General features: G+C 48.2%; 2 protein-coding genes across 4 annotated transcripts in view; one reads left to right on the plus strand and one right to left on the minus strand.

Moving 5' to 3' along the window:
- The window catches only part of MORN5 (MORN repeat containing 5), a 39,991-nt gene extending 14,047 nt beyond the window's left edge, over positions 1 to 25,944 (plus strand). The window contains exons 4-5 of one of the 3 annotated variants that reach the window (XM_054501627.1): positions 1,128 to 1,259; positions 25,733 to 25,944. In XM_054501627.1, the coding sequence (XP_054357602.1) occupies positions 1,128 to 1,259; positions 25,733 to 25,779 (179 nt within the window). In that variant the 3' untranslated portion in view covers positions 25,780 to 25,944. Of the gene's footprint in view, positions 1 to 1,127; positions 1,349 to 25,732 lie in introns of those variants that run through there. The other 2 variants (XM_054501626.1, XM_054501628.1) reach the window with 2 other exon arrangements.
- The window catches only part of LHX6 (LIM homeobox 6), a 41,002-nt gene continuing 28,857 nt past the window's right edge, over positions 13,918 to 26,062 (minus strand). The window contains exon 11 of the transcript XR_010123366.1: positions 13,918 to 15,362. The gene's annotated coding sequence lies outside the window, so the exon portion shown is untranslated. The remainder of the gene's footprint in view (positions 15,363 to 26,062) is intronic.

Below are 26,062 nucleotides of genomic sequence, written 5' to 3' on the forward strand. Positions count from 1 at the left end.
AGAGAATGGCTGTAAAGTGCTTGACACGGAGTAAGTGCTCGCTAATCATTAGCCAGTACATATGGGGTTAGGTTTAGGATCAGGGTCAGTGTCAGGGTTAGGGTTAGGTATGTCATTAAGCAACACAAGAGTACCAGCTGTGTGCAAGACACTGAGTTGTGGACATGGTGCTGTGTGCTCAGTGGGCATCCAGCTCTCAGTCTAGAGAACAAGGAATTATAGGAACTATAGTTAGAAGGAACCTGAGAAGTTATTTATTCCAACCTCTCCCTTTACTTGAGCCATGGCATTTCAAGATACACACACATAGTATGCATGACCTAAAAGGTACACTCAATCTTCTTTCCCTCCCAGGGGTCTCAGTGTCCCTGGTCCTGTGGCTGCACCTAGGTTCTCTCCTCCCCTGATGTTGGCAGCCGAACATACAGGTTCCAGAGCTGGACTGCTTCCTAGCTGGATAACCTTGGGAAAGTTACTTTAACTTCTCTGAGCCTCAGTTTTCTTATCTGTAAAATGGAGCCACAGAGTTGCTCTCAGGATTAATTAAAAGAGGAGCACAATGCCTGGCACATAATAAACATTCAATGAGTGGCAGCCACAGTGGTAATTTTGGCAAGACTCAAAGTTCTCCACCACCTGCCCCTTGTCCACCTGATCCATTTCTTTTCTGCTCTTCTCCTTCATACGTGCTCTGCTCTACAAGGTCTCCAGAGTTGGGCTTACGGATCCATGCCTCTGGCCTCTGCCCATGCTTTGAATGCCACCCCTCTTCTTGACCTGATGCTCTCCTATCCATTTGCCGACTCTGACTCACCCTCAGGGTCTGTCTAACTTCAGAACCTGTGCCTTTTGTCATGGTATCCCAAGAAATGGAGGAGGATGGGGTCAAAGGAAGAAGAAGACAGAGGGTCTAGTTCCCAAGACTCTGTTCCCAAGAGCCATGTTCAGAAAGTTCCTTTGGGGCACTGTTTCTGCTGGGTTTGCTTCTTGCCCTGAGTAAGGGGTATTTAGTTCAACAGTGGAGCCAGATAGTCACATGAGCCACCAGCCACAAGTGGACCTTATGGGAACACTGGGTTTGGATTTGGCCTTGATGGTGAACTAATTGCCCATTATGTTCTTTCAAGGTATGGCTCAACTCACCAATATGGACCCACCTAGAAAAATCCCCAAGGGCTATTACGATTGTGGAGACGGCTTCTATAACCCAGTCACGAGGGTAGTCAAGGACTATAGGAACTGCTTTCTAAGAAACGCAGGTAGGTTTCTTCCGACACTGCAGCACATTTTCTCTTCATCCACATATAAGTGTGTGCATCTGTATGTACAAATGTATGCACACACTTGATGAGAAAGAAGCTTTTGCTGATAAAAGATGAAAGTTGATTACCTGGATGTTTTATTTTTTGGACTTCTCGTGGCTGGCAAATCTGTACATAGTCCTAGAGTGAGGTAAAAGGACATTCGTGGTCTAGCTGTGACAGCACGTAAATGTCTCACTGAAAGGATTAAGGTACTTATTTTTGTACGCATTCCTTCGATTTTAATGGGCACCTACTATATGCTAGACACTGTGCTTGGTGTTGGGGGAAAAGCAGAGCAAAGCTGGACACAGCCCCCCTTGTGGAGCTTGCATTCTAAAAGTGGCAGAGAAGTACTATAAACAGTTAATTGTATCATGGAACAAACACAGTGAAGGGAAAAACATGGTCCTGTGGGAAGGGAAAGTAGGGACCCCAGAGAGGTGGGACGGATGCTGTGGGAGCACAAATAAGGGGTATCAAATCCCAAAGTGGTTAGTCAGAGAAGGTTTCAAGGAGGAAATGACTTCTAAGCTGAGACCTGAAGAATAACTGGGAGTTGACCACAAGGCCTGTGGAGAGGAAATGGCACAGGCAATGGCCTAAAGGGAAGTGATCCCTTGAGGTCCAAGAAGGTTGGTTCATCCTTTAGCCAGGGGAGTAGGTACCTTGGAGGATCCAGAACCTCAGTTTGGTGAGTCAACACAAGGCTGATCAGACTGAGAAGAACCCATTTACAGTGACCACACCCACAAGAGATCAGTACACAAATAATAGGAACATTTTCCTTTAATGCAGTGATTCCTAACCTTACCCTTTTCTGGAGTCACACTCCCACTAGGAATATCAAAAGATACGGACCCTCTTGCCAGAAAAATGTCCATGCATGCACACACACAAGCACACATGTGCACACATGTGCGCCTACACACGCACATGCATACACACACACACACATTTTGCAGATAGTCTTAAGGGATGGATGGTCCCTCTAAAGACCTAGGTCAAGAAACCTTGCTCTATAATGAGAAAGAAACTGCCAGGTAGACCAGAACATCTGGGCTGGTGAATGAGAGCATCCTCTCCCTATAGGGAAATTTACTCAGTAAGTCAGTGATGACCAGAAAGGTGCCTTGTGGGGCTAGAATAAGAGCAAGGAGAATTGTCAGCTAATCCTGTGACTGGAATCCTGGAGCTAAGATGCCCCTAACCCACTGGATGCTACTGGAGGAACATGGCAAATGCTCACACTCCAATTCCCCGGGCTCACATTTCTTCAATGACTTCCCTTTTCCATTTGCACAATGCACTACTCTGTAGCACGCTAACTCTGCTGGGTGCTAATAGGTTTACCATGAAGTTTCTTGGTCAAATAAAACAAGGAGATATTGCCCTAAACAATGCTAACCAGGCTTATTTACTGCAGAACTTCTCAGGGCCTTTAATATGCTAATATAATTTGTACTTTTCCTTCATGGCACTTATTTCAACATAATTAAATGTAATTATTTGCTTAATATCTGTCTCTCCCACTAGACTGTAGGATCCATGTGAGAAGGAACTCTGCATTATCTTGTATCAGTAAGAGTTCAGTTAGAAAAATGGAAAGAGGCCAGGCGCCGTGGCTCACGCCTGTAATCCCAGCACTTTGGGATGCCAAGGTGGGCAGATCACAAGGTCAGGAGTTCGAGACCGCCTGGCCAACATAGTGAAACCCCGTCTCTACTAAAAATACAAAAAATTAGCTGGGCGTGGTGGTGGGTGCCTGTAATCCCAGCTACTCCGGAGGCTGAGGCAGGAGAATCGCTTGAACCTGGGAGGCGGAGGTTGTAGTGAGCCAAGATTGTGCCACTCCACTCCAGCCCGGGTGATAGTGTGATTCTCCGTCTCAAAAAAAAAAAAAAAAAGAAAAGAAAAATGGAAAGAATTTAATATCAGGAAATTGGTGGCTACCAGGGAACTAGAAAAGCAAAGGAAGACATTGAGGTAACAGAGAAAGTAACTGCAGGATGCAGGCACCCCCTCAAGGACTGGGGACAATAGTAAGAGATTAGGTTGTAAGAACCTAGAAGGTCAACAGAGGGACCCCCCAGGACCTGCAACCCAGACCCCTGAGCAGAGGCCAGCTAGGGCTGGCTCCTTGGAGCTCAGAGCAGGGCTCCTGCAGACCTGGGACCCAGACCTCTGGCGGGGGAGCACTGTCCAGTGGAGCCTTTGAAGAGAGAGATGAACCTGATTCTAGGAGTGTGGAAAAAACTGGAACCTGGAAGTGAAATGACACTGCTGAGATAACACTGGCATGAACAACAAAGACAACAGAAAGGAGTATATCTTTGTCTGCCTGACAGCCCCTGACAAGGAGCCGGCTGGCAAAACTAATGTAATTCAGACAGTTCCAGTCCCACCATTGCCAAGTTAAGTATAGAAGGCTCAGTTTGGAGCTGAGAGTCAGTAGCTTCTTTTTTTCATTTTGAGATGGAGTTTCACTCTTGTTGCCCAATCGGGAGTACAATGACGCGATCTTGGCTCCCTGCAACCTCTGCCTCCCAGGTTCAAATGATTCTCCTGCCTCAGCCTCCCGAGTAGCTGGGATTATAGGCACCCGCCACCAGGCCCAGCTAATTTTTGTATTTTTAGTAGAGGCGGGGTTTTGCCATGTTAGCCTGGCTGGTCTTGAACTACTGACCTCAGGTGATCCATCCACCTCGGCCTCCCAAAGTGCTGGAATTACCTGACACTGCACCTAGCCAGGTGTCAATAGCTTCTCACTGGCCCAGCCACCCCTTTTGTTGCTCAGCATCCACACACATTCTTCTACAGATATTAAGTCTTCTGTACAACATTAACAAATGTATATTTTTTTGTATAACAAGTTTCAATGCATCCTTCATATTAACACAAGGCCCTCTCCCCTTCTCCCACAGAGGGGAGATAGGAAGCCCCAACAGACACTGCACCCATCTTTTGAGTGAGGTTATTCCTTGACAGTTCTGCCTGAAGAGTTTATAACCTACAAGCTCCTGCCAATAATCCTTCTATAAAATAACAAGGATAAAAGAGGACACAAAAGAGAAAATTAGTTAATAAAAACAAATATGCTAGCCAGGCATGGTGGCTCGTGCCTGTAACCTCAGCTACTTGGGAAGCTGAGGCAGGAGGATCTCTTGAGCCCAGGAGTTTGAGGGCAACCTGGGCAACACAGCAAGACCTTATCTCTTAAAACAAAACAGACTGAGTGCAGTGGCTCACACCTGTAATCCTAGCACTTTAGGAGGTCAAGGTAGGCGGACCACCTGAAGTCAGGAGTTCAAGACCAGCCTGGCCAACATGGTGAAACCCCATCTGTACCAAAAATACAAAAATTAGCTGGGCATGGTGGTGCATGCCTGTAATCCCAGCTACTCAGGAGGCTGAGGCAGGAGAATTGCTTGAACCCAGGAGGCAGAGGTTGCAGTGAGCTGAGATCACACCACTGCTCTCCAGCCTGGGTGATACAGCAAGACCCCCTCTCAAAACAAAACAAAACAAAATTTGCATATAGATGAATAAACAGAAAGATAGATGACATAGATACAGATAGACATACACATACAAGCAAGGAGAAAAAACTGTATCACTACTATAGTTCTCTTTCTGTAACTGGTCACAAGGCTGTAGTTAATATTTATAAATTCCTTCTTCCATTATTCATCCCAGGTTCCATTTGCCTTGAGCACACCCTTCCATTGTTCTGGCTTTTTACCAGTAGGGTGATCAAAACCTTCATTCCTGAAGGGTCCAAACCCTTAGTGGTCCTGCCTTTGTTGGTTATTTAGTTGGTTGGGTTAGTTTTTTATGAACTTTTACTGTGGTCAGTGGAAGTACCAAGAGGTGTCCTGGAGAACTGCTGGGTTCCATACAGCGTTCCCTTTCTCCTAATGGATGGCAGCATTATCTTCTATATCCAGCCTTCTCTCAGGAGCCAGGAGAAACTGGTGGTAACACAGATCATAACAGCACAGAGTTGCTCCCAGAGAACTCAGTAGGGATTACTTTACCCTGGAGGCCAGTAAGCCAGGGAGGTTTCCTGGAAAAAGAAAGATCTACTCTGTAACCTAAAAAAGAACAGACAAATGCAGCAGGGTTGGTAAGAGTGTTAAAGGCAGAGGGGACAGCATGTGCAAAAGGATTACAGTTGGGAGAAGACATGTCATAAATAGGGAGCTCCAAATAATTCAGGAGCATGAGCTAACAGTATGAAAGGAGACAAAGGGCAAGAGATGAAGCCCGAGAGGTGGGCGGGGTGAGGGCAAAGGTTACGGTTGTCTTTCACCCTAGGGCAGTGGGGAGCAAGGGAAGGCTTTAGGCAGGTAACATAGTAACTCGTTTGTTCTTTAGAAAGACTTCTTTGATTACATATAGAGAAGAGGCCAAAGGAGGTCAGATTAGGTAGGAGATCCTTCTGGTAAGATGATGGGAGAGAGGAGCATGTGAAGGACATGGGCTCAGGGTGATGGGATAGGTGACCTGGGATCCTGGTCCTGGCCCCAGCTCTCAGGCTGCCTGCTGGATGACCCTGGGCCAATGCCTTCCCTCTCTGGGCCCCTTTCTCTTCATCTGTAAAATGAGAGAGTTGAACTGGATAATTTCTAGGGCCCTTCCAACCTTAAATAAGAGTCTATGATGGAGGAGAAAGGTAGCCAAGGAGTATTTTGGTCCTGATATTATAGGACAGATGAAGTCCGGAGTGTCCTGAAAACCACTAAAAAGGAGTCTCTGTTTGTGGCCACCTAGTCATTACCCCTGACTCACCTCACCCTGGGAGGGACTGATTCAGGCTTCTGTCCCTCTTCTGTTTTCCCCAGGGACCTCTTTCTGCTGCATTGCAATCTACCCCCACAAACAGTGCTTCCTGTTGGCATCCTGAAGGCGCAGGCTGCTGGGCCTCTGGGCCTGAGATGGGTGACTGTGGCCATCCCAGAGTAAACACAGGGGCCTGAGCCACTGCTATTATGAAGCATATACCACCTGGGTGGGTCAGAGCTGGGAATGCTTATTGTACAGCAGGTCACGGGCTGGGCCACCAGCAGAAGAGTCACCTTTGCTGTAAGAATTTAAATCCATCCTTCTATGTATCAAAATTCTTTGAACATCTACTATGTGCCAGGCTTTGGGGTTCAGGGCAGGCAACATATTCTCTCTAACTATAGCTCTCAAACCTTCGACCTACAGTAAGGAATGTTTTACATCATGGCCCAGGATACACACAGGTGCACACGTGTGATGTATGTATCTTTGTACATGCAACATTCTATGACATTTTCTTTTTTTTTTTTGAGACGGAGTCTCACTCTGTCACCTAGGCGGGAGTGCAGTGGTGTGATCTTGGCTCACTGCAACCTCTGCCTCCCAGGTTCAAGTGATTCTCCTGTGTCAGCCTCCCGAGTAGCTGGGACTACAGGCACACACCACTACACCCAGCTAATTTCTGTATTTTTAGTAGAGACAGGGTTTCACCATGTTGGCCGGGCTGGTCTCGAACTCCTGACCTCAGGTGATCCACCTGCCTCGGCTTCCCAAAGTGCTGGGATTATAAGCATGAGCCACTGCGCTCGGCCCGATATTTTCTATCCTATTTATTTTTTAAGATGCTGGTTGCTAGGCACTAAATTGATTTCACAACCTTTTCAAAGGTGGGACCAGCTGTTGGTGGACCATTGTTCTAGGTAGCCTTCCCAGACCATCTCTTCTGTCCCCCACTCCACTGCTTTGTCTGGGTTGGGCGTCCCTCCTCTTTGCTTTCCAAGCCTACCTCTTAGCACTTAGCCCTGGACAGTAGAAGTATCTTTATTAGCCTATCTCCCCCACAAGTCTGGGAGCAGCTTGAGGGCAGGGACCACGTGACTATGTCTGATTCATCACTGTGTTCCCAGCATCTCACATGAGTCCCATGAGTTGGAGCTGATTAAATGTTTGTAAAAGACAAAGCATGCAGGCAGGCAGAGCACCTGCTCCTAGGTCCCTCGTATTGTTCAGCTAAATTCAATACCTGGCACATGATAGACAATTTATGATTTTGAATAATAAAAACAATCCATTATATTTCTGTGCACATCCAAGTTTTCAAAGCAGTTTAACATCTGTCAGAGGTCTTAACCCAGTGGCTCTCAGGACAAATCTGGTTGCAGTTTTTGTTTGGTTGGTCCAATTCTTGAAGCTGCTTGGGTTCGAGCACCTAGGTGGGGCCATGCACTGCCCAGATCCCTCCCACTCCCTTCTGTGTGACCCTAGCAGCATCAGTCATTTCTGGTACCCGCCTTAAAGCCTTTGAGCTCAGGGGCCTTGCATCTCAGACTTCTCATGCATCCAGTGAGCTGGGAATGGGCTCATCCTGAGATTGGGAAACTAGGTCTTGGAGTGATGAATGACAGACGTGTGATAGTGAAGCTGGAACTCAAACCCATTCCCATCTTACCACAGCCCAGTGGTCTCTCCACTACCCTCTACTGCTGCTTACATTGGGACCATAAAGCCATAAATGATAGCAACTGTAGACAGTTATTACATATTCTAATCAATACTGCAAACACAAAACAAAAGAGAGACTAGTCCTAGATCTACCACTGACCAGCTCTGTGATCATGAATAGGTTACTTTTCCCCTTAGAGCCTCAGTCTCCTCATCTGTAAAAGGGGCATTGTGGTAGTACCTATTGGAGAAATTATGGTTAGAAAAAAAAGATTAAGTATTCAAAATACATAGGACAGCACCTGGCCCAAGACAGGTGTCCTGTGACTGGTAGTTGTGGCTGTTATCATTATGATGATTATTGACTCAGGCTGGAGAGAAAGAAGTGAGTTAGAGCCTGGGATTTGTTAAGCTTTCTCTAGGTGCCTGAGAGGAGTGTCTAGGGAGACAGATGTGCCTGGATATGCTGTCTTTCTGCCTGCTCAATGGTTTTGCTTGGAAAATGAGGTGCTGCTGAAACTTTGGGATCTGCAAATGCTTGATTATGGCATTCAGAGCCCCAGCCTAACTTTGACGGTCTACCTTCCATCCTGCTGTCTCTTCTGCCCCATGTTCTAGTTCAACAGGACTAGCTGGCATCCGTTGATAAACACACCCAGCACTTCCTACTGCCTATTCTCACCTCATGTATTCCCCCAGCGCAGAATGCCTTTCCCTCTTTTCTCCACCCATCTCAGTCCTCCTCATCTCTCAATGCTTAGCACATAACAGAAGGCCATGAAGTCTTTGCCTGCAACCCTCAAACAAGGGCATGTGGCTTTGCCTGTGCATCCACAGCTCAGCCGGAAAAGGAATGCTTATTGTGGAGGATCCTTGCTAGGCTCTGTGCCAAGCACCTTAACAGCTTACCTTGGCCATGCGCAGTGGCTCACGCCTATAATCCCAGCACTTCGGGAGGCTGAGGCTGGCAGATCACCTGAGGTCAGGAGTTCAAGACCAGCCTGGTCAACATGGTGAAACCCTGTCTCTACTGAAAATACAAAAATTAGCTGGGCACGGTGGCACACACCTGTAGTCCCAGCTATTCGGGAGGCTGAGGCAGGAGAATTGCTTGAACCTGGGAGGCAGAGGTTGCAGTGAGCTGAGATCGTGCCACGGCACTCCAGCCTGGATGACAGAGCACGACTCGGTCTCAAAAACAAACAAAAAAACAGCTTACCTCGCATGCTCTTCCCTGCCACCCCAAGTGGGTAATTTGCATGAGACACAGTTTGCAATTTGCAATGAAGACACTTGGTCTCAGGTTAAATAACTTGCTCGTGTCACATAGCTAGTGATACAGACAGATTCAAGCCCCATTCTTCCCAAAGCCTGTCCTTTTCATTCTTCTTGCCAGCTTCATGGTTCTGGTTTATTCTGTATTCCTCTATCTCCTCTCTAGATAGGGGCATGTCTGATTTACAGTTGTTCCTCCACCAAGCACAGTTCCTGGCACCCAGTGGGAGCTCAGTAAGGCTCCCAAGTGAATGAAAAGGTCCATCTTAGAGCTTTAAGACAAAAACACCACAGTCCCCAAAATCAGATGCTACTTCATTTGAAAAAGGGTCCTTTATACATTGTGAGCTAATAAAGAAGCATTTGGAGCTATTTGGGCAAATGGCCTTTACCATGATGGGAAACTGGGAGACTAACTCTAGCCCTTCCCCCTCCTACACGTCCCTGTCATTCCTCTTAGGAAGGATAAGCTAGAGCCTCGCTGGCAGTTTGTACGAATATCTCTTTCATGGGGCTGTTGCTTGCCTCAGTGTTACTAGTAGTAATCATTTGCAAAATAACTGTACCACTAATCTTTACTCCCTCCTCCCAATTAATGATACCCCATGCGAGTGTCTCAGATGAAAGACACATTATTAATATTCAAAGAAAAAACCCTCGTAACCATTTTAACATATACAACTAACAATGAACTAAATTTGCTTTGTGGAAGACAGAGAGTGAGCATCCCAAATTAGTTTATGTAAAAGCTGAAATTCTTCCCCGAAAGGTCTCAGTACCATCCTCAAAGAATATCCTGATCATCAGAAATGCCGTCAAGATTCCCGCCAACATTATCCCCTTTGTTGTCTGAAATGTCGAATCAAGCACATCTGGCAAATGTCCTAGAGCTCACAAATCTTTCAAACAGCGTATAATTCCCAATGGTTAAAGAGATAACGCCACCGCTTAATCGTGCTGCTCTTCAAAATAGCACCAACTTTCCTTCAATCAGAAACAATGGCTTTGGCTTCTTAAAAATATCACACACCAGTGATTATTTGCAGAGAGGGCCCTTTTGCGTTTGAACCTGTGGGTTCCAGACAGAATTTAAAATCAAAACCACAAGCCTCATTTGAATGCACACTCCATTAAATGGACAATGGGAATAAGGGGTGTGAATTGGGGTCTGAAAAGTAACCTGGCTTATGTGACTCGGCTGCCACCACCAGAATCACGAGGAAGATGGCAATGATGGTGGTGGTGAGAGCTAACGATGACTGAGATTTTGCCATGCACCAGACCCTCAACCAAGGGGTAGGGAGTACTCATGTGGTCCCTGTTTGACAATGAGGAAACAGGCTCAGTGGGGTTAAGGAATTTCCCCAGGAAATTTGGCAGGAGCCCGAATTCACACTCAGGCTCGCCTGCCTCCCCAGGTTTCCCACTTTCCACTTCTGGCCAGCTCCAAGATCATCTGTTGAAAGAGGCATGGGTGAAAAGCTCCCAGACATAATGTTTATCTGCTCCCCACCCAGCTTTACAAAAGGGTGAAATTTAAGCTGCACAGTGAACACCTAGAGAAGAAAGATCACTTTTGTCTTCTAAATTTTCTCTGGCGTTGTTTAGACAGTTGAAAACTGGAAACATCCTCAGTGTCCAATAGGAGAGGACTGATTAAATAACATATAGTTTATTCTTACTAGAGAATACAATGTAATCATTAAAAATGGCAGCAAAGAACTAGATCTACTGATATACAAAGGTATCCATATTTTATTTCAGGCGATAAAGCAGGATAATAATAGCCAGCATTTGCCAACTGCTTACTGTGTTCCAGGCACTGGTCTAAGCTCTTTACATATATTTTGTTTTATTTCATTTTATTTAATCTCCACAGTAACCCCGCAAAGTCATTATCCTTGTTATTCCCACTTTACAGATGATGAAACTGAGGCAAGGTGAAATGCCTGCCCAAAGTCAAACTGATAGCACGTGGCAGAGCTGGAATTGGAAGCCAGGTCCAGCTGACTTCAAAGCTAAAGATAATGTTAGAACTGACTTTAAGAAGTTGGAGTTTACTAGTGAAAGAAAGAACCGAGGGCCTGCCTAGCAGCCCTATATCTTATAGAGATATAAAAAGTACACATCCAAAGAGTGTAAGGTTGCAGATGACCATTCCCAAGACAGTTCTCTGCCCACTTTCTTGCTCAAAAATTGGCCAATGAACAAGTCTTTCTCTTTTTTTTTTTCTTTGAGATGGAGTCTGGCTCTTTCACCCAGGCTGGGGTGCAGTGGCGCAATCTCGGCTCACTGCAAGCTCTGCCTCCTGGGTTCACGCCATTCTCCTGTCTCAGCCTCCCAAGTAGCTGGGACTGCAGGCACCCGCCACCACGTTCGGGTAATTTTTGTTTGTTTGTTTGTTTGTTTTTTGTTTTTTGTTTTTTTTGAGACAGAGTGTTGCTCTGTCACCCAGGCTGGAGTGCAGTGGCATGATCTCGGCTCACTGCAAGCTCCGCCTCCTGGGTTCACGCCATTCTCCTGCCTCAGCCTCCCAAGTAGCTTGGACTACAGGTGCCCACCACCATGCCCAGCTAATTTTTCGTATTTCTTTTTTAGTAGAGATGGGGTTTCACCGTGTTAGCCAGGATGGTCTTGATCTCCTGACCTCGTGATCCGCCCGTCTTGGCCTCCCAAAGTGCTGGGATTACAGGCGTGAGCCACTGTACCCGGCCAATTTTTTGTATTTTTAGTAGAGATGGGGTTTCACCGTGTTAGCCAGGATGGTCTTGATCTCCTGACCTCGTGATCCACCCGCCTCGGCCTCCCAAAGTGCTGGGATTACAGGCATGAGCCACTGCGCCTGGCCAATGAACAAGTCTTTCAATGCCACTGACAAACCAAGACTCCCCTAATCTTGAAGCCACTGCCTTCCCCTGACAGATGAGAAATCTGAGACCCAGAGAGGGCAAATCACGTGTCCAACACCACACAGACTGTCTGTGGTAGAGCCAAGACTGGTACCCTGGTTTCCCACTGCTGGCCAGAACTCCTTCTGCAAACCCAGGCTACCTTGCCACAGTGCTTCCCTTGCAGTTTCTGCAAAATGGCTGAGTGAGACTCCCCCACAGCCTCCTCCCGCTGTCATCCCTCCAGCGAGACAAAAGGCAATTTACCGAAATGTTATAATCACCTGGAGGCTGGCACGCAGGGACATCCATGCTTTATCTGCGGTGTTGTTAGCAGCACCATAATGAAGGCTTTGTGGAGCGATAATACGCTGTAACTGCCAAATCAAATGCCCGCACCAATCACACGTCCCTGCCAGCAGACGGGCATTTGCTGTAAACAAAAGGGGTAGGAAAGAAAGTTATGAGTATTGAACGCCTCCGTCGTGCCAGGGACTTACCACATCCCAGTTCTTTGAGGAATAGACCATTATTCGTATTTGGCAGATGTGGAAACTGAGGCTCAGGGAGTAAGTTATTTACTGACAATCAAGCAGCTAGTAAAGGGAGGAACCAGGGTATGAACCCAGGTCCTTCTGAAACCGGAGGCCATGCTCTGAACTGATGGAACATGCTGTGGTCTTTTCTGAACCATGAACCTGTCTGAGAATCTAGGCCCAGCTGCGGACCTCTCCCCAGAGAAATACACTTGAATTCACAAACAGAATTTTGCCTACAGAGGGCGGGATTGGCCACTTGGAAGCCATCCATACAGCCCTGTCAGGACCTTTGCTCTAGGAATAACAGCCTGCCCAGCTTGCCGCCTCTCTCTGGACTGCAGGAATTGCCCATTGCCATCCTCTCTCCCCACCCCAGTTCCAAAGGCCCTGGAAATTCCCCTTCCAGCCATGGTGCCCATCAGATTCTGGTAACAATTCCTCCCCTGCCGCCCCCCGACTCCCCCATGGCAGCCTCCTGGAGGCATTCGAAGGACACAGCTTGCGCTTCCGTGGCTGGAGGCAACCCGGGCCAGCACTGTAATGGTCTGTTTTGTCTCCTTTAATAGAAGTGAGTGGAAAGCCAGACCCTACTCTCTTCCTCAGCCCAAGCTCTGGAGCTCAGCACTGTTGACTGAAACCCCTCAGGTCCAGAAGAGGCAGACAGGGTCACAGGCAGGTATTTAGAGCCAGCCAGATCTGCAAGCAGATCCCAACTCTGCCACTCACCAGCTGTGTGACCTTGAGCTAGGCCCTTAACTTATCTGAGCTTCAGTTTCTTCACCTGAAAAAATGGGGACAGAAATAGACCCCCCTTCCAGGGCTGTGGCCTGAAGTGAGATGACATGCATGAGGTGAGATGACACACTCCAGCACCTGGTGCATGTTGACAATCACAGTCGTGATCCTTTTACACCCAGGGTGAAAAGGTGAAAAGCAGGTGCCTCCTTAACTCCACATCCCAAAGGGAGGAGCCAGTGTTACCATGGCAAACTGCAGTCTGGCCTCCTCCCATCTGCTTTTAATTCTAATTTCAAGACTGGACTAGAGGCCTGTGGTTTTCTGATCTCTCTACCCAGCCCCTGGCATTCTGTTATGGACGTGTCCCCATCATCCTCATCATTTCTTATGCACCTAGAGCCTTAGGCCCCCTAAGCTCCCCCTAGACGCAGGCCTTTGTTGAGCCCCTGCATCCACCAGGGTTTCACTTGGGGATCAGACCCAGTGCCTGGCCCCCACCAAAACCAGTGCAGGGCTAGAGGGAACATATACATAAATAGACAGTCACAGGACTGGGGTGGGTATTCTCTGGATAGAGGCCTGGGCCCTTTAGGGAGCCTAAATGTTCGAAAGACTGTGAAGTAACTCCCACCCCTCAAAATATAGCTTAGGAATCAAAATAACATAAACCATAAAAAAGCACAGGAAGCAGTCCAACACAATTCTATATTCCCTACGACGTTTAATTTTAAATATCAAATATGAGATTCTTTCCAGAAAACTGGGAGTATCCCTATTTCAGTGGTGCCAGGAGCTACATTCACAGTGTGCTACACACACAGAGAAGAGCATCAGTGTGTCCCAAGCCGTCCAGATGATGTCCTGGAAAAGGTGGAGTTTGGCTAGGTCTACAAGGATGAGAGATGGATTCTGCTGCATGGAAGGGAAGGAGCAATATGGGCAAAGGTCCAGAGAGATGCATGGGTACAGGGTGCTCCAGATGGAGCAACTGAGAAGGCTTGTGTGTTGGGGAATGGGGAAGGTGTCAAGGAGGCCTCAGACTGGACTTTGATGAGTATGGAGGAGTAGGTCTCAGCGGGGCATTCAAGGCAGAGGGAGGGACCCAGTGTGGGCTGGAGAGAGCCTTGAATAGCAGGTTAGGGAGTTTAGCTTCAGTCCTTCAGACGGTGAGGAATAAAGACGGGAGTTGCAGAAAAGTTCCTCAGGGAAGTGGGTAGTGGTCAAGGCTGCAGCTCTGAAGACAGACTTGGCTATCACTCTGCACCCACTCACATGAGCTGGGTGAGCTCAGGCAGACACCTTCACCTCTGAGCCTCAGTAGCCTCCCCTGCAAAAGAGGTAACGACATTGTCTTTCCACGACTGCTGTGACGATTCAGTGAGTTCTGGTCTGTCACAGACTTCTGCAGATTCCTCCCTAACACCCCTGCTGACTGTTGCCACTGCTCTAGTCTTAATTCAGCCCTCAACATTTGCTGACTGGACAACAGGCTCCCGACTGCCAGGGCCCCTTCAGTCCATCGTCCACATGCAGCCGGGGATTAGGGGCCAAAAGGAGCAGAGGGTCAAAGCAGAGGCTGTGGGGTCAGGCCAATAGAGTGACCTTGGCCATGGCACTTGGTTCCTCTGAACTGCCTTAGGACAGCAGCTAGGCGTCATGAACATGTTTAGTGAACATGGATTCAATTATAAGTGCTCAAAAAGAAAAGGGGGCACCAGGAAGCAGGAGGAACAGCAACATCAACAGTGTTGGTGATTTTGCATCCCCTCTCCATTCAGCACACATGCGTTCTGCAGCGAATGTGAGGACACCGCATCAGTCATCTCTGTCCCTGTGTGCCTCCTGTCCTGGGAGCACCTTGCCACAGAGGATGATTCTAGCATTTAAAGATATGTACCTGGATGCAGTGGCTCAAACCTGTAATCCTAGCACTTTGGGAGGCTGAGGTGGGCGGATCACTTGAGGTCAGGAGTTCAAGACCAGCTTGGCCAACATGGTGGAACCCTGTCTCTACTAAAAATACACAAATTAGCCAGGTGTGGTGGCGGGTGCCTGTAATCTCAGCTACTTGGGAGGCTGAGACAGGAGAATCACTTGAACCTGGGAAATGGAGGTTGCAGTGAGCCAAGATCGAGCCACTGCACTCCAACCTGGGTGACAGAGCGAGACTCCATCTGGGGAAAAAAAAAAAAAAAAAGGTATGTATGTTTTGATCAGTGTCACCCATAAACACTACTCATATGCATCTGGATCTCAACAGCAAGACAAACTCTCTAACAATTGTCAGAAGACTGGCTATGTGAGCCAGGCGTGGTGTGCCTGTAATCCCAGCACCTTGGGAGGCTAAGGTGGGAGGATTGCTTGAAGCCAGGAGTTCAAGACCAGCCTGGACAACAATCCGAGACGCCATCTCTACAAAAAAAGATTTTTTTAAATTAGCCAGGGGTGGTGGCATGCCTGGAGTTCAGCTACTCAGGAAGCTGAGGTAGGAGGATCTCTTGAGCCCAGGAGTTCAGAGGCTGCAGTGAGCCATGATCACACCGTGCACTACAGCCTGGGTGACAGAATGAGACCCGCTGTCTATAAAAAATTTTTTAAAAATAAGAAGTCTGGCTGTGTGGCACTTAGTGAGATGTCCATCTCCAGCATGGGACCTTCCTAAGAGATTTCCAAGGGTCATTATGACTATGGGAACTTTTCCCCTCACCCATCAACTGGAGCACCTAAGGCTCCCACCTGAGACAACACCAGCTGTGCACACACAGAGATGTTAATGAGGACTGCATGATGGCAGGCATGCAAAGTGCCAGGCAAGCCACCTTGCACACGGAAGTGCTTCCTAATATGAGGCAGCTATATTCCTTGCCCTGACTTAGCCCCATCCCAGGGAGAGTCCTAAATCCAGCCTTAGGCCTAACTTTGGAAACCCCACCTCAATTATTTCCACATATTAAAACAAAGCATATCCACGTGAAATATAAATCCCACATTAAATATAAAAATTTTGCTGTTGCTTGGTAAACTGCTTTACTATGAGTCTTTAACAATTGGCCATGATTTCCTAAGAGTCATGCATACTGGAGAATTCTCAAAAAATGAGGAAATTGAGCCTACAAATGGATTTCAAGTGTAATAAAATTGTTTTGATTTCTAAATTTAATAATTAAGTCTGAATGCATTAATTATAACATTTATTAATTTCAGTTTTGTAGTTTCTCTTTTTTTCTGTTTAGAGCCAATCATCTTTTTCTAAGCCTTTTACATTTGAATAGGCCTCGAGAAGCTTGTGGGTGCTTAGCCCAGCCCTCCGCCCAGCCCAGAAGATGCTCTTCTATGGGGAAAAGCCAGAGCAGGCCCAAGGCCTTCCACCTCCTCGCCCTGTGGCAGGCTTTGCCTAGGCAATGACTCCTCAGTCAGTACTGACAATGCTGTGGTCTTGGCCTCTGGCCACCACCACTGCCAGCAAAGTTCAAAGCCTCTTTCTTGTCAGGAGTGGTGATGGGGATGCCTGGGCATTGCTGCCCTCACTGTGGCACTGCCATGGCCCTGCCCCACCAGCTTACGTAGGCTGCATTTGCACAGAGGATGTGGCAGGGCGGTGGATGGGACCCATAGGTGCCCACAAGCTAGGAAGCCTGCTTTGCAGTGCACCCCCCATCCCAGCCTGGAGTCCTCTGAGGATGGGCCTAGACCCCCCAGAAGATGACAGCCCCTATGACAGAAGCTTCCTTCCCCCAGGGCCTGGCCCAGCCCTGTGCTCACTGCCACCCTGGCATTCGGCATAAGCCCTGGGCTGTCTCTGTGGGTTGGAAGTGCCTCTGCCCTCTGCATGTGATGACACACACTGAGACTTTAGGGACTCACATCCTGCCACACTCAGCCAGTCACATGAGCCACACACCATGTGCACACCTCCCCTCAGCTGCAGCCACTCCCACACTTACACACACATCTCTTCATGCTTATGCTGGTGTGAGAGCAGTTGGATGGAAATACACACACACCTGTGTCTGTGCACACACTCGTAGTTTCACTGAGCGTAACTCTGGTGCCAGACACACTGAGCCCTTCCCTCTGCCCTGATGGAAGGAATTGGGGCAAATCATTTCTCCCATCAGTTTCCTCATCTTAAGTGGAGACAGCCCCATCTCACTCACTGAGGAGAGGACGAGTGTAGCCCCCGACATACACGCGGAGCTGGGCACCTCCTAAGTGCCCGGCCAGTGTGAGCTCTGCCACTCTCCCAAGGCAGACGCTTTGTTTCATCTTGGTCTCCTCCCTTCCCTAGTCCCCATCCCAGCCCCCTCACTCACACAGGATGGAAGCTGCATAGCAGCGGTGACCGCAGGTGTGCCCAGCCCAAAGGCGTGCCAAGAGCAGGCAGAGCCCAGCCTGTGGGTGTGCAGTGACCCCAATCTGCCTGCTTGCCTTCCCTGGGCTCACCTGCCCTGGCTTGCCCTGCTCGCTTTGAACAAAAATTATTAGCTGAGCTGTGGCCCTTGATCCTTATGGCACTGATCCTCGCGTGAAGACCTCCTCCTCCCATGGGCTCCCCCTCCATCCTGGCAGGGAACCAGAAGTCCTGGGGGTATCCTGAGCGAGTCCCTTAAGGATGCTCCCTTACAGGCATCCAGTTTGGGAATGAAAGACCTATCACAATGGTGATTGTAGCTTCCATTCCTGGGTGCCCACCGAGTGCCGTTCATCCTGGTCAGTCCTCACTCTGCCCTCTGCAGAAAGTCTGGTGAAACCTCTACAAAGACGAGGAGGGTGGCTCAGAGATGGGAGTGATGTGTCCAGAATCACCCAGCTAGTCGGTGGCTCGGCATCGGATCCAGGCTTGTTCGGCTCCAGAACTCCTAGTCTTTGCTGTGTTGCCGCATGAGCCCTGAAGTCCTACCTTCACAAGATAACTTCTGGCGTTTCTTTTGGTTTTTGGCATTTCCTGTGCACCAAGTGCTGTGCTAACCTTTTTTAGGAATGATCTCACTTGGTCCTCATAGAAGCCTTCAAGACAGGCATCTTTGTAGATGAGGAAATGAGACCTAGGGAGGTGTGAGGCCACTTGCTCAAGGTCTGTGAGCTAGTGACACAGAGTTCCAATGCCCAAGCTCTTAACCATCATGCCACACTGCCCGCTCCCTGCTAATCCTCTGAAGAGCTGATATTTCCTTGCAGCTGTTCTGAGACTTTCAGGATCTCTTTTTCCCCCAGCTGTGCACTGACCTGCAGGCTGCACTAATGGCACCCGGTGACCTGGGCACAGCTCAGCAGACCCGGCACAGCTGTGCGTGTGCCCTGTACAGGTCAGCTCCTCCTTGCCTTCACTGAGAGGCAAGTCCCAGGCCAGCCAGGCTTTGAGCTTCCTGAGTGGGGTTAGTGCCCAGGTATGACCCCACACAACCCAGCCTCTCCATGTGGTAGGGCTGCCCAATCTATTGCCCCAAGTCACAAAAGGAACCAGCAGCTGGCAGTCTTGGACTTGCCCTTGGCGTGCCTGCCTTGCCCTCTCACGAGCTCCGTTTGCCCAGGGTGGGGAAGAAATTCTTCCCCCTTTGTCAAAACCCCACAGGGTAAACCTGTTGCTTTTATATCCCCAAATTTACATTTATTTATTTATTATTCACCATGTACTTATGAAATACTTTAAGTGCTGGATCTGTGCTGGGGCCTGACCATCAAAAGTAAATGGTACGGGCTGGAGGGGGTGACCACGACAAACACTGTGACCTCGGCTTAGGGAAGGCTAACATCCGGGCAGGGTCTGTGGGGGTAGGGGACAGCCAAGAGAGTATGAAGCCCAGCCCACTCATTCATGGGGCCTTTAAGTATGGATTGTGTGTGACCCTGTTCATCAGACAACTCAAAATTCACACCTCCTTTCCTGACCGTAGTGCCTCAGCACACTATGAACTTATACTTTTTTGGAAGAAATCCTAGAATAATACACTCATATTACATTTGGTTGTTTGTGTTAAAAGCAGCAATTTGTCCGCCGGGCGCTGTGGCTCACACCTATAATCCCAGCACTGTGGGAGGCCAAGGCGGGTGGATCATGAGGTCAAGAGATCGAGATCATCCTGGCCAACATGGTGAAATCCCATCTCTACTAAAAACACAAAAATTAGCTGGGCGTGGTGGCACATGCCGGTAGTCGCAGCTACTCAGGAGACTGAGGCAGGAGAATCGCTTGAACCCGGGAGGTGGGGGTTGCAGTGAACCGAGATTGCGCCACTGCACTCCAGCCTGGCGAAAAAGCGAGACTCAGTCTCAAAAAAGAAAAAAAAAGTAGTAATTTGTCAAATGTAAATGTTTAAACTGTACTGTAATTGTTATCACCTTGCTTAGGCCTGTTTTCAATTTTATATACACTAATACTACAAAATGGAAAGTACCTTGGATCTCTGTTGTGTTCTGAGAGGCCCTGAACCCAAGCCAGGTCCTGAAGGAGGAAGGGTGGTCCCTTGGGAACAGCATATGCAAAGGCACAGAGGCACTGGCGAGCATGCACATGGACTACTGCAGTTCCTCCAGTGGCTGCATTTTACAGTGCGAGGGGAGCTGGGAGGGAAGCAGGGAGGGAAGCAGGCCTGGGAAGCAGGGGGACCTGGCGAACTTGAAGGCCAGGCTGAGGAGTGGGGAGCCTTTTCAGGGAAGTTTTTCACTGGGGTAGCCCATGGTCAGATTTGGGGTGTCTCTTGCAATACATTTCTTTTCTTCTCTATAAAAAGCCCAGTTATCCTAATGACCTATGAGGGCAGGGCGTGCAGGTGGCAGCAAGGTCACTTCCAAAGCTTCAGAACTGGAATAAAGACATCTTTCAGCCCCAAAGATAGACAGACCTAAACCTGAAGTGCACCTGGGTCCTGGCAGCGCTCACTGCTGGTCTCAGTCCTATCTGTCCCTAACACTGGCCACAGGATTGTGCTTGCCAATTCATTCATTAATTCAAAAGCTATCAGCTGAGAACCTACTATGTGCCAGATGCTCTCCTAAGCACTGGGATATCATAGTGAACAAGCAGGCAGGGCTCCTGGTCTCACTGGAGCTTACAGTCTGGATAGGGAGACAGACAACATGCATGTAAACAAATACATATGCAGGGAGTGGCTTATGCTATGGAGAAAACAAAATGAAGACAAGATGGAGTGACTGTGAGTGGAGGCAGTTAGATTAGGGTCATTGAGAAGGTGACATTTGAGTTGAGACCTGGATGCCGAGAAGGGGGTGCATAGGGAATGTTTGTCGATGGCAACTGACACAAGTCAGAATGAAAAAGGCTTATTCCAGACTTCATCTGGGAGAGTATTTATTAAGCACCTACTGTATGCTGGGTCTAGTGGTCAACAAATCAAACATGTCCCTGCATTGAGAGCTTACAGTCTAATGGGAGAGAAAAACATTATATAAGAAAATATGCAAGCCAGGTGCGGTGGCCCATGCCTGTAATCCCAACACTTTGAGAGGCCAAGATGGGCAGATCACCTGAGGTCAGGAGTTTGAAACCAGCCTGGCCAACATGGTGAAACCCCGTCTCTACTAAAAATACAAAAATTAGCCAGGTGTGGTGGCACGTGCCTGTGATCCCAGCTACTCAGGAGGCTGAGGCAGGAGAATCGCTTGAACCTGGGAGTTGGAGGCTGCAGTGAGCCGAGATCGCGCCATTGCACTCCAGCCTGGGCGACAGAGCAAAAACTCCATCTCAAAAAAAAAAAGGCAAATAAGTATAGATTCAAAAATTGTGATCTGAGGGGATCATGAAAGAAAAGGGAGTAAATGACGTCAATCTGGATGTCTGGGTCTGTGAAGGGATGTCCACTCCTCTTAGAGAACACGAGAATCTCACCTTTTAGGGAGAACACTGGGTTTTCATGTATTTCTTAAACTGTTTATTTGAAAGCAGTTAAATTAACAGAATTCTCGCAAAGATAGTACAGAGTTGTCAATATACCCCATGCTCAATTTCCCCGTTATGACTGTCTTACATTGGATGGCACATCTGTCACAATTAGTGAACTAATATTGATGTTATGATTCACTAAAGCCCATACTTTTTACAGATGCCTTTTCCTAATGTCCATTTTCTGTTGCAGGATCCCATCCTGTCTCCTTAGGCTCCACTGGGAGATAGCTGTTTCTTAGGCTTTCCTTGTTTTTGGTGACAGTTGTGGGGAGTACCGGTCAGATATTTTGTAGGATGCCCCTCAACTGGAATCTGTCTGATGTTTTTTCTCATGATTAGATTGGAGTTGTGGGTTTGGGAGGAAGATCACAGAAGTGTCGTTTTCATCCCATCCTATCAAGGGTCCAGACTGTCACCACGACTTACCAATGTTGCTGTTAACATTGATCACCTGGCTGAGGTCGTGTTTGTGAGGTTTCTCCGTTATAAAGTTACTTTCCCCTGCTCCCTTTCCATACTGTACTCTTTGAAAGTCACTATGCACAGCCACGCTTCAGAAGTGGGGATTTTTGCTGCAACTCTTTGAGGGCAGAGTACATAAATTACTTGGAATTCTCCTGCACGGATTTGTCTATTCTGATTTTTATGCATTTTTTACCAGTATCTTTTTGGTCTTTTTGCTTTTCAGGAGTTCAAGAACCCTGTTGGTATTTCTAGGAAGCTAGAAATTTTGTTTTATTTATTTATTTATTTAGAGACAGGGTCTCAACTCTGTCACCCAGGCAATCATAGCTCACCGCAGCCTCAACCACCCCAGGCTCAGGTGATCCTCTCACATCAACCTCCCGAGTAGCTGGGACCACAGGCCCTTGTCACCATGCCCAGCTAATTTTTCTATTTTTTGCAGAGAGGAGGTTTTGCCATGTTGCCCAGGATGGATTAAAACTCCCAGGCTCAAGCAATCTGTCCACCTCGGCCTCCCAAAGTGTTGGGAGTACTGTTATGCGCCACCACGCCCAGCTGAAATATCTTATTTCAATTAACAAAATGTATGAAGTTACCAAGACATTAAATTGGAGGGTAGGAAAAAAGCCAATAATTTTTTTTTTTTTTTTTTTTTGAGACAGTCTCGCTCTGTCACCATGCTGGAGGGCAGTGGCGCAATCTCGGCTCACTGCAAACTCTGCCTCCTGGATTCAAGAGATTCTCCTGCCTCAGCCTCCCGAGTAGCTGGAACTATAGGCACCTGCCACCACGCCCGGTTAATTTTTGTATTTTTGTAGAGACAGGGTTTCACCATGTTGGCCAGGATGGCCTGGATCTCTTGACCTCGTGATCCACCCACCTCAGCCTCCCAAAGTGCTGGGATTACAGGCATGAGCCACCGTGCCCGGCAAAAGCCAATAATTATTTTAAATTTTTTTCTGTTGTCAATACCCATTAGTGAAAGAAGATTTGGGAAATAAAAGCAGAAAGAGAAACTCTCTCATCCCACTACACAGGGCTATGATTCACATTTCAATTTATCTTTAATTTTTCTTCTGTGCAGTTATTACATAGGATATACTATGTGTGCTTTTATTTCTTATCTCTTCTTGCCTTTTTTCTTTTGCTTATTATCACATCAAAAACATTTCCCCCATGTTGCTATACAAACTTCCTAACAATTATTTTCAGTAGCTGCTAAATATCCCCTCAAGTGTCTTATAGTATCCACCTCCCCAAATCTAGCACGATGCCTGGCACATAATTATTTGTTAAATGAATGCATATGCAACAAAATAATCATTCCCTCATTTTTAGAAATGTACATTTTCCTTTTTCCTGATTCTAAATAGTTCCGAGACAAATAGATTATCCCTTTTAGAATAGCGTCCCAGAATGGAATTACCGGGCCAACAGGAACCAAAAATTTTTAAGATAAATGCACCAAACCAGAAATCTTCCATCTCTCTGCACCACTGGCAGTTGTGCCAAGGGTAATAATATACAATTGATTAAAGAGTTTGTGGGGTGTTTTTTTCCCCATCTTTTTTCTCTCTCCTCTCCCTCTCCCCTCCTACCAAAAAAGGGGAGAAATTATCTGAGAAGGTGAAGATGTTCTCAGACAATCATATTAACATATTCCAACAATCGCAATTTGCAAAATAGTAATCACAACTCCCAGGATCTGGGAGGCATTAATCAATGCTGCAGGTTTAATTCCATTTTAAATATTGATGAAATGTGCTTCGGCAGCCTCACCCTGGCGTGGCAGGGCCAGGGGAGCCACAGAGGCGCGCAGGGAAGGCGGAGGGAGGGTTGGTGAGCAGCTGCTGGGAGGGGAGGCATCTGTGATTCAAATTGATGGCTGTACAGCCAGGTAGAGAGTGAAAGGGGTAGTGAAGAGGGCTGTTAAGTCCATTGCTGTCAATTTTTAACGATCAGGGAGGGGCCTGAGGACTGGTTCAGCACAATACACCCAGTTTGTCTGGTTTCAGGGGTTACTGCTGAAGAGGTTGCAGCTGCACTGATTCGAATAGCCTGGAGACTTCAGAACTGTAATTATCAACCAGGCTGCTCACAGTGTGGCAAAAGTGGGCTCCACCAGCGCTTAACTCCTTGTGTGCTGACACATCATCGCTGCTTTCCCCACCCCTGGATTTCCCAGCCTCAGCGGGGACTCCCAGGCAGCCTCCCCAGAGGAAACTGAGGCTCACTGGCTGCTTGCTAGAGTGTGCCAGGCAGCAAGCCGTTTTCCTTAGGTCTCATGTAAAGAAATGGTGGGCAGGTGGTTAGTGATGTGGAGGCGGCCTCAGCTCCTGGTGTGTTCACATCTGCCCTGGGGTGAGAGGTCAGGCTGCAGAGCCTGGTGAACCTTGGTTTGAATCCACTGGTGATGGACTTAGGACAAGGCTCTCCCCTACCTGACTGGGCTGTTACAAAGATCCAATGAGACACAGTGTCTGCAAAGCACCAAGCACACATAGGCTGTCTGTGAGCCTCCATCTCTCTGCCCCTGGGTCTGGTGCCTTTCACAAAAAAGGAAGGCATCCCTGGCACGGGATCTGATTCAGGCAAGCTTTCCGCCAGCCCTCTGTGTTTCAGCTCTCAGGGAGTGCCCTTGTTCCCAAGCATCTGCCATTTGTCACCCAAGGAGGGTGGACACACCCATCCTCCCATCTCTTAGGCAGGAGGCACTGGGCTAGACACAGGGTAAAGAGAGGAGGCAAGAACTCCTCCAGTGCTCTGGCCCTCAGGAGAACTGGTTAAAGGCAGGGAGTGGCACCAAGGGAAGGGAGGAGTGGCAGGACGGTGGAGAGGCAGGAAGGCAGGGAAAAGGCAGCGTGGTGTGAAAAAAGCATGGGCAGCTGGAAGGACGGCGCAGGAAGGATGAGCAGGACTTGTTGACCCTCCTCCTGGAAGGAATGTAACCCCAGAGACATTCTCCACGTATCTATGAAGGGGTGTGGCCAGGAACGCTTGTCCCAGCATTGTTCCTGGTAGTGGGAGTTGCAGGCAACCTCCGCGTCTACCGCTGGCATGGAGAGGAAAATGTGACGGAAGCCAAGCGTGGAATATTAAGCAACAGTAAGAAGCAAAGAGCTGGATGTACACACAGCAACAAGAATACGTCTTGAGTGAAAGCTGTGAGACATAATGAAAGCCACAGCACAATGCCATTTCTGTAAATTAAAAACACATTTGTACACAAAACAACAGCACATATTTTATAGAGCAACATGCATTTTGAGGGGTCTCTATCCCACCATTGGAGTAGGTCCCTGTAGTGTTGGAGGAGGGGCCCAGTGTGGGTTTGGAGGAGAAAGGAGGAAAAATGAAAATAAAGTAAATCCACAGAGGGGTCTTGCACAGAGAGATGATGGCAGCGTGCTATGGACTGCAGAATGTGATTCACTCAACTCTATTTGAGGTTTAAAAACAGCACAGGCTTTATAGCTGGACAGTCCTAGGTTCTAGTCTGAGCTCTCCCACATACTGACCCTGTGGCTGTGGACAAGTGCCTTGACCTCTGTGAGCCTCTGTTTGTTCATCTGTAAAATGATGGTGAAGTCTTGCCTATTCGGTGGTTAAAGATTAAACTAAGGAGACGCTGCGTTTAGGGCTTTCAGGGCACAGTGGGGAGCTCCTGCCCCTCTCCGTTCCCCACTGAAAGGTGTGGAGTAAACAAGAGGGTGTTAGTCCCCTGGAGAAACCATGGGTTCTTGAAAGGGTCAAGAATGGAGAGCCTAGAAAGGAAACGAAAATCTCAGGACTCTGTCTCCTAGCACCACCGGCAAGGCCTAGACCCGCTGTCCTGGGGCTGTCGTGCGTGGGCTGTCAGACCAGGCAAGTGCCCGACTGTGAAGCAGCTGCTCTCTGCCTGTCAGGATGAGTCCAGCTTAGGGTGGCCAGACGGCCTCATGCTTGCCTCCACCAGCAGCACTCACAGCTAGAAACCCTTCTGTGTTCAATTTCCCCAAGACCAGGCACTCCGAGGAATTCAGTGTAAATGAAAGGTCTGTTCCTCCCCACACAAAGCTACACAGACTGGCCATCGACAGACCATCCCAGTCCCAAGGCCCCACCTGGGGAACCCCCCAGGCCAGGAAAGGTCCCAGCGAGCACCAAGCATGACCAGCTCTTCCTCTTTCCTTGCAGATGATGACGAGCATGAGTGGATCACCCGTACCTGTCGAAAGGGCTAGGACGAGATCGTGGGTCACAGGCCCGAGCTGTGAACTCTGTGGCTGCCTCCACCAGAGGTTTCCACCTGCCCTGCTGGCATTGGCTGCCCTGGGGGATGGGCTGTGGTTCTAGAACCTGACTTTTAACTCAGGAATAAAGACTTTCTGCGGTCAGTGGTCCTAGGTATATTTTCCTTAAAAGATTGTTTCTCAGTGGGCATCATTTAACCTGGACAAAATTGTGAGCTATAGATATTCCCAGGCCCCACCCTAGACCTCCCAATCAGAATCTCTGGGAATGGGG

The sequence above is a fragment of the Pongo pygmaeus genome, chromosome 13 (genome assembly GCF_028885625.2).
Source record: "Pongo pygmaeus isolate AG05252 chromosome 13, NHGRI_mPonPyg2-v2.0_pri, whole genome shotgun sequence".
NCBI lineage: Eukaryota > Metazoa > Chordata > Mammalia > Primates > Hominidae > Pongo > Pongo pygmaeus.